Source organism: Triturus cristatus, chromosome 9 (genome assembly GCF_964204655.1).
Source record: "Triturus cristatus chromosome 9, aTriCri1.1, whole genome shotgun sequence".
In the NCBI taxonomy this organism is placed as follows: Eukaryota; Metazoa; Chordata; class Amphibia; order Caudata; family Salamandridae; genus Triturus; species Triturus cristatus.
Window position 1 is genome coordinate 730,758,600 of NC_140592.1, and position 9,016 is coordinate 730,767,615.

At 46.7% G+C, this 9,016-nt stretch overlaps 1 protein-coding gene across 1 annotated transcript; it reads right to left on the reverse strand.

Moving 5' to 3' along the window:
* Positions 1-541: 541 nt before the first annotated feature.
* On the reverse strand, positions 542-7,101 carry LRRN4CL (LRRN4 C-terminal like). Its single transcript, XM_085625942.1, has 2 exons — positions 6,754-7,101; positions 542-1,702 (listed from the first exon to the last, which is right to left on the reverse strand). Exon 2 carries the CDS (start codon positions 1,694-1,696, stop codon positions 791-793), a length of 906 nt encoding a protein of 301 aa, XP_085482068.1. The 5' UTR covers positions 1,697-1,702; positions 6,754-7,101; the 3' UTR covers positions 542-790.
* Positions 7,102-9,016: the final 1,915 nt, after the last annotated feature.

Below are 9,016 nucleotides of genomic sequence, written 5' to 3' on the forward strand. Positions count from 1 at the left end.
CAGGGCAGTGCCAACAGTGACGGTCGGTCCACAGCCAAGGATTAGTCCAGCTCCCTTGGTGGCCGCCACGACCCTGTTTCCAGCTGAGATCCAGGCAGCCTGAGAGGGGTCATACCTTGAGAACATGAATCCCATGGCCCCAATAAGTCCATGTATAAGACTCACAAACGAATTGGGCATGGTGTCAACCCACCCGACAGCAGAAAGACGAAGTACCGGAATCTCCATTTAGGTCCAGTCTGAAGAGAAGAAACATGAGGTACAGAGGATACTCCATCCCTTATTTCGAGCTCTTGCTGTAATGGAACATGACGCACACCTCAGCCACAACTGGAGTTTTAGTGAGGGTCAATATTAATAATAATCAGGGCCAAAAGTGTTGCTAAGGAGGCAACTGCAGCTTATACCACCCACTGCCCCTGTCAGTGCTATCAAATGGCAGTACCAAAGCTACCTTTCAAACATCATATTCTTATCAATGTTACAGTTTGGATTATTCCAGGCTACCCAAAGCTGTAAAAATGGATTGCTATTATTTTTTATGTATAATGAATTATCAAGCACTCTGCTAAAGTCATCTTCTCGAAAATAGACAGACAGCGCCACATTGTGGCGGATTATCATAAATAGGCAGCGTTGTTAGGAATTAAGTGCTGGTATCGAACATAGGCACACACCGCCACAAAATAAGCTCTAGCAAGTACACCCTTCTAAGACTGGTGGATGAAGAATGTTCAGTTCAAGAAATGTAAGTGGTGAAGGCATGAGGAAACCCCAAATACAGTGTCCCTCAAAGCTGCTCTATGCTCTCACTTCGGTAGGACATGTTGGGCACTCCTGATGGCACTGTGGTATCTCTGGAGCCGTGCAATAAGGACTTCTTTCTGCGGCTGTGATAATAATAGGCTACACCCAAAATGGCCACCAGCAGCAGGGCAGCAGCGCTGGCACCCAGTGCCACATACAAAGAGCGGAGCTGGGTGCCTGACATTTGGACTGCCCGGCACGGCCCATATTCTGCCTGGTTGACCTCGCTAGAACCAGCCTGGTTCATTGCCACCACACACACCACGTAGGCCTTGCCTGATTGCAACCCTTCCAGAGTGATAAGGCGGTGGGTGGAGTTCACAGTATCTGCCCTCACGGCCTCCAAACTGTCATCCCTCCGCACCTCGACGCGATACTGGTCCACAGTAGAGGATGGGGAGCACCAGTGTACAGTAAGCACCCCCTCAAACTCCTGGATATCGCCTAGTCTGGGCGGATCCGGACGCACATGGGATGCAGAGACACCCGGGCACAGGCACCGGCTGAGCTGCTGTAGCTCCTCACAGGGTACCTGTAGATGGCGACAACGATCATAATCACAAGGAACAGCAGGCGCCCGGGGGGTGGCTGGCTCGGAGGGGTCCTCGTCCTCATCCTCAGTCGTGTAGTCATATTCCTCATAGTCAGAAATAGCAAAGTGGATCCTTGTCAATGTGGTGCGGATGCCACGAGAGGAAAGACCTGTGGACTTCGGCAATGTGATGTGGGGTTCCTCTGTGGGACGAACAGAGTCCTGGGGGGTGCTCAGGGGAGTGGAGGATGCAGTGTTTCCATCTGTAGGTTGTGAGGCTGCTGATGCCAAGCCAAGTAGAAGCAGAGATAAAAGTGCAATGGGAGCCCACCGAATGGTCTTCCGAATGTTTTCCATGAGTGCCTAAAAAAAAAGAGGTTAGAAAAGTGAGTAAATATTTTAGGAACAACTGGGTTGATTGAATGAGGCCCTACAGAATGAGAAGGCGATGAATGAAAGACTGATGAATTATACTGAGTGAGGTTCTAGGAAGGGAACACGTTTGTGAGAAGAAACATAAGCACAAATGTTGAGAATCAAGAGCAAAATGAGTCAGGGCATGGGTAAAAAGAGGGACAGTAAAGACCATGAACACCTACAGAACCAGAATAGACGACGAGTGAGAGCTGGAGAAGAAAGGGGGTGGTGGGCGAGAGACACGAGAGGCTTGGCAATAATGTAGACTTCAAAAAAGAGCAAGGTGGAAAGGTGAGTGAGAGCCTGAGGAACAAGAGAATGAGAGAAAGTGGGTGAGAACATGCCAACAAAAGAGGCTGTAAGTAATTCAGAGCATAAGGATTGAGAATGAGGGGATCTGTGAGTGGGGTGCTGGTGACCGAGGAAGAGGATGAGGAAAGTGAACGACAGTCTGGGAAACTAAAGCTGAGAGCGAGAGAAGACATGGGCCTAGGGGACAAACAAATATAGGAATGTGAAGGAATATGTATTGAGGGAAAACTGTAAGGGCATGAGACAAGGATGGGGGTTAGCCCTGTGAAACACGTGATTGAGGAAAGTGAGAGCAGATATAGGGAAAGAGAGTTACTAAAACATCCCCGCAAACAATAATACAATATATAATTGACCGTTATATACTAATACTATAGAACCCTACATGTTCACAATACTATATAATTCTGTAGTGGTATATATTAGAACAGAAGATAAGTTAGTCTGCTTTATTCCAGACTCCATGCCGATTCCAATATGGAAACTGGATCACATGACTGGCAGAATCAAGTGGAATTTTACAACAATAAACGCATTTAAAGTAGAAATGAACTGAACCATTCACGGCTGAAAACAGCGTCCCATACCCAGACTCTCCTATCTCAAAGTTCCATCTCTGATGCCTCTACACCAAGATACAGATGCATCTGGCACTCTCTGCCTTCCCCCACACCTGTCAACCTCCTGACTTGGCTATGAAGTGAAGCCAGGTGTTTACCAGGGTGACTCCACTGAAGTAAATGCAGAACGCACAGTTTTTGGAGGGAGATATAGATTGGAAAAGAGGCCACTGGGGTTTATGAAGGCACTCTGTTTCTCAGAACAGGCTGACACTCTCCAAATAAAAGCGAGTTGGCAGGTATGTTCCCTGTCCCCACAAGACTCCTTTCCCAGTTGTTAATGTACCAAAGTGATGTGTTATGTTAACAGAAAATGGTATAGCACTGTATTGCCCATTAGTATGGTCTCGCAGCGCTGTCGGGTTTGGGTACCTTCAAGCGAATGTTTAGAGGGTTAAGTCCAGGGCCATTTCTACCATTAGGCAAGACTAGGCGGCCGCCTAGGGCGACAAAAGGGGGAGGGCGGCAAAAAACATAAGTTTGAGAATATCTAATGCATTAATTCTTCTAGCCTGGATGACAGGGGGAGAAATTATGGTAGTAATAGGGAGGGGGCGGCATTTTTCAATTCTCGCCTAGGGCGGCAAAACACCTAGAAACGTCCCTGGTTAAGTCACAGACCGGCGTCTGTTTTTCTGTTTCAGTAGCAGCATTGTTGGTGAAGGAGTGGTTCATATTTTCTGCATATTTGATTGTGGTGTGTTGTGGACAGTGCCTAGCCCTAAAAGTTTACAACATTAATATCTACATATTATGGTTACCCAAGGTCTACAGGCACTGATTCTAAAGTGAAGCCAAGACGGCCTGGATGCCAGGAAAGGTGATATTGTAACTGTCTTAGTTTGAGACATTAAGAGATGCAGACCCTCACCCCCCTCATCCTCAACGCCGGGACAGGCAGACTTAAGCTCTCTCCGTATTTTCCTGCTGAACATGTACTATGGTGAGATGTCATGGATATCTGATCTTGAACAGGAAAGGAAGGGATTGAGGACTTTGGGGAAAGGAAGGAACTGGAGGGAATTATGGAGTTGGTGGTGACAGTATGAGGAACAAGAGAGGACTGTGAGTGATGCCCTTGAGAATGAGGGAGCTGGAGAACTTAGAAATTAGAGCAAAGTGAAACAGGGCAGGTAGGACCAGAAGGGATGTGACTGAGACTGAAGACACCAGAGGGGTAAATGAGTGAGTTACCAAAGAAGCAAGAGTACTGAATCTCAAAGAAGATCTGATGAACTTGGTTGAGTTGGTGAGTGCAGAGCCAATGAACGAGAAAGGAAGGCTACATAACAAAAGAGAGGGACAAAGTAATCTTCAAAAGAGTGATTAATGGCTGGTAAACATACGATATGGGCGAGTAAGTGTCTCGAAAATGATAGCGGGCTCCTATGTTCTGGGAACCAGGATGAGGAAGTGAGTGATATGGACTGTGCTACAAGACTGGAGTTAAAGACATCCTGTCATTGGAGAAGAGAGAAAGCTCAGATCTTCAGAATGGAAGGTTGGAAGGGAGTTAGAGAGGGCCTGGGAGGCTAGACTGTGGGAAAGTTAAAGAAGGCTATAAGTACAGAAAAGGTAAAAAGCGAGACAGGACGTGGGAGAGCAAGGAAGGCCAAATGAGAGGAAAAAGGCATGTGAGGGTCTGCAGAATTTAAAGGGAGAGCAAGGAAACAAGAAAAGGGTGCAGTGGCACGGCACAGACGTGGGAGGAAGTGGATAGCGGGTTTTGTAATAAGAGATGCAGAAAACTGAGTGTGTGCCTGGGAGACTATAATGGGGCATAAGTGACGACTTGGGTCACAAGAAGCGGTATGATGAAGATCTGGGGAACAGGAAATGGAGTAAAGGGCGTGTGTTTTGACAAATGCGACTGTGGGAATGTGGGGGTTATTATAAATCTGAGAGGGTGTGTGAGTGAGGGACAAGTGAACAGAGGCGGAAAAGTGACTGAACGTAGGGCATTGAGAGAAATAGCCAAAATAAAAACTGTCATTCTAGTCCACTCCATTTTGGCACCCTACATAGAGCTCTGAAGACCTGTAGCATGATAGTATACTGCTATAAAAGAACAATGATGATACAATTAAATAAAAGTCTGAGGAAAGTGAGTGATGACCTGGGATTGTGATAGGGAGAGTGACCACCAAGTTACATATGACACTGGGCGAAGGCCTTCAGAAAGGGGGTGGAAAGGAATGAGAGGAGTCAATGGATGATTAAGGGGCATTAGGAAAGAGTGGGGGGTAAAACAACTAAGGGTCTCAGGGGAGTGAGTGAGTGAAGGGCTGTGATTGTGAGAATGAAAATGTGTGTGACGGCTAGTGAACAATTGATGGAAGGAAAATTAGTGTGGTACTGGGGAACAAAAGAGAGGGAAATCCATGCAAAGACACATGGGTGGAACAAAAGGCAAATAAGAAAGCCATGGCCTACACAGGGTCATCATACGGATTTTCAGAGCCTTGGTAAACATATATTTGGGGTTCCCTGTCAGAACAACTAGAGACTTCAATATCTTTTTCAGTTTGTTCAGGAACTCCTGGTGCCATTTTACATTATACTTTCGGAAACGGGGCACACAAAAGCTGCCTTGCATCCGTAAGCCAAATTGTGAACAAAAGAAAGCTTGAACAGCTATTGTCCAAAACCATTTTGATTTTTTCTGTGCTTAGATATCAATTTTTTTTTTCTTGCAACAACAATATTTTATGCGGAATTCAATATTAAACCTGCCTGTTCTGCCCATGTTAGGAAAGAGATGGGGGTGGATATTAAGCCCCTGAGGGAATACTACTAAAATGAGACATACACATTGCTGTTAATTGTAGATTTGATTGCGGGATATTCGTAATCATAAATAAATAACCCTTCACAACCAGCATTCTCGCCTCAATATGGAAAAACAAAGCTCTGCTCCATAGTTTTCCTACATTCCATCTGGAAAAATCTGATAAATTCCTCCTAAATACTCTTCGTCTGCCTCCTCGCGCTTGTCATCCTTCTATGTGTACACTTCTCTGTCTGGACAGTGGCCTCTGGCTCTGCATGGGAGAAGTGGGAGCAGCAGGTAACTTCAGATAGAGCAAGGAAGTAAAGAAAGAGTGGAGAGGTAGAAATGCAGTTGAGACAGAGGCAGAGCTAAGTGAGGTGAAACAGATACAAACAGAGAGGTGGGACAAAGAGAGATGAGTTTGAGAGTGAGGTGAGGTAGATGGGGAGAGATACAGGGAACTGCAAGGGGAACTGCAGAGGTTGAATTAGAGAGAGCTGTTACAGAGTTAGAGGGAAGCCTAGAGAGTGCTAAAGAGGCAGGTGAGGACATGAGAGACTGATAAAGATGCAAAAGACATGTAGAAAGAGGTGGTACTGAGAAGTGTATTGTGAGTGGTGAGGTAGACAGAGCTGGGTTAAGCAGTGATAGTTCGTAGGTGAGGTGCACAGACCTACGAGACCTGCGAGAGAGACAGGCAGGTGGCGGTAAAGAGGTGAGACAGAGATAGAGAGAAAGGGAAACAGTGAAGGGAGGTAAGGAGATGAGCGTGAATTTTGTGATCGGTGAGGTAGAAAGAAAAGATACATGAAGACAGATTGGGAGGTATGGGAGTGACTAAAATCGTGGGAACGACTGCAGGGGATGGGGGCGTCAGGGATGGGAGAGGAAAATCCAAGGAATAGAGGAATGAGTGAGAGAGGGGAGACACGAAAGATTAATAATAATAATAATCCACATTTGTAAAGTGCGAACAATCACCCGTAAGGGTCTCTAGTCTAGGCGCTGTCGAGAAGATTAAGCAAGGTGTTGCCCAGAGTCACATGGTGCTGGGCTAATCTGCCGCCGGCGCCGGGGATCGAACCGTGATCCACAGATTCCGGAGTCAGTCCCCTGGCCGCGGGAGAAGGGAGCTGAACATGGATAAAGGTGATGGACAGCCTCGAATCGGAGCGACGTAATGGCATCCCAGTGGGGTAAGGAAGTGAGGGTAAACATAAGGAGAGGGAAGGAGTGAGGATCTGGGAGAAGAGGACGCGTTTATTATGAATAAATAATTCTGTAAAAAAGCTGACCTGTAGTTGACGATTGAACAGCTGCAGTTCACAAGCGGCCCTTGCAGCCGGTGTCTGTCCACGAGAGGACCTTACAGGCAGGAGATCTTGGTGCACAAGAAGTGTACTGTGCACACGACGCTTCCTATCCAGTCCGGCGTTGAGCTTGGAATTGCCCTCGCGGCTTCGGTGTTTCTGGGCGGCCTCAGAGCCGGTGAACGTGCGCGCGAGGCCTCGCGCCTGTATCCGCTCACAGAAGATCCTAGTCTCAGACGCTTTCAATCAAAGAAATTACCTCACGTTTGAGCTGCGCGAGGAGAGCCAAGTAAGCACGGCACGGCCAGGACGTTATTTATGTATTTTTTTCCTGCCCGCTTCTGCTCAAGAACAGCTTTTATAGCCCCAGGTACATGAGCTCATGTTTCCCCGTGCCCCACCCCCGTGTCGGCTGCTGCCCAGACTGACTGGGCCTGACTCAGCGACTGACTGAGGCTGGAAGGGGGAAGAGACAGCCCCGCTGTCTCTCACACCCCAGGTGTGCGCCCCGGGTTCTTCCCTTATTTGGAAATCTCAGATATCTGCGCTTTTGCCAAAATGTGAGCTCGCGTCACGAGGGCTGGTCGACCTCTTCAGGCGAGGGAGGGCGCACCCTCCCCGCTGGAGATGCATTCCATCCATGCTCCGCAAAACCAACAACCTTCACTCTTCACCCAAAAAATAATGGCAGATATCCAGGAATCGAGGACTCCTCCGCCCTCGGCGGAGTCTAACATCTGGAAACCTCGTAGGAACGAAAATAGTGTGTGTGAGTTGTGTGTGTGTGGGGGGGGGGGGGGGGGATACAGCTTCGCGAAACGACAGGTGTAGCCCAGGCCTATGAAGGTAACTAAGGGAGCCTGGCTTTGAAACTAAGGGACTGCCTTAATAAACGTCATTGATACATTTCTAAACAGAACCTTTTAGAAAGATAATCTCGCTTAAATCAGCAAATACATGATACTTTCCCTTACTTCTGGGTATTTGCAACAATAAATGTGACACTGTGTCACCTGCCGAGTGTCCAAGCATCAGTATAAATTGTCCAAATTACTAATATACACACTAATATTAACCTCTAATCTAGGGTTCCGGAGTAGCGTGCTACTCGCCGTAAAGCGCTTCAGCGTCTCGTCAAGGGTAGTAATACAGTGGCGGCTGCTGGTATTTAAAAGTGGTAGGGCGTACAAGTTTTAAAGGTGGGAGTTACGTAGAGAGCAAGCCTAATTGACGTAAAAGGGGCTTGTGGAAGGAAGTTATTTCCCAGAGAATTTAAAACAAAACAAAAAAAGTTTGGGCAAACGGTGCATTTCAATTGTTCCAGCGCCACCACAGCCTCAATGGGAGACCAGATCTATAGACCTGATGCAGTTAGTTATCAATAGTATTCTCATCTCCGAAATTGAATCTGCACACGAAGGAAGAAGGCAGGGCACGAATAAGGACAGATATAATGAAAGTCTTGATGGCCAGCAGATGGGCTACCATTTGCATGGGTTGAGGCATTACATATATTTTTACAGTTAAAAATACACAGATAATTTCAATATTCTGTTTTCATATTTATATATAGAAAAGGAAAATAATTATTGGCAAGTAAAAGAAACACCTCTGCAAAACGAGATTTTATCAGTGCACTTCCAAGCTATTCTGTCTGTATGCAAATGAAAGAGTGTGCCCAGGCTGGCAGTTGACGTGTGCTGCTGGGCTCAGTTGGTTCGGGCACTGTAGGCTGACTGTCACCCACTTCAAGGCCGAGCAAGAAGAGATGACTGCACAAAATACGGACTAGACCTCCTTCTTTGAAAAAGTTGTCATTAAGCAAAGAGCCAAGCATGGTGTAACACCCGCCCCTCGGGAGATATAATTAACAGCTGCATGGGGGGAACAAATGAAGGGAACGGAGCACAGTCACATCTTTATGTTCCCCACTTCACTGTCACACCTAGTGTTTTGTAACTTGGTGACAAAATGTGCAGCTTTGCCCACTTTGCAGCCAGGAGACAGGTCACTGGCCACTTGTTGACGTATTAATGGGGTACGAAAACATAAGTTTAGTCCTCCATAGCGTGAAATGGAGAAAGATAACTTTTCTGTAGAGGTAACAACATGAAATATATTTTGAACTGCAAATGATCAGTGTTGTGTCTATGCTTGCAAAGGTGTGTACATAAAACCTACTGTACCTTTGAAAGTGCGTCAACACCAAAGGCCGCACACATCCTTCACAATCAAGTGTTAGTGCAAG

Coding starts and splice junctions, on each gene's coding strand:
- LRRN4CL (XM_085625942.1), bottom strand. CDS start 1,696: ATGGAAAACATTCGGAAGACCATTCGGTGGGCTCCCATTGCACTTTTA.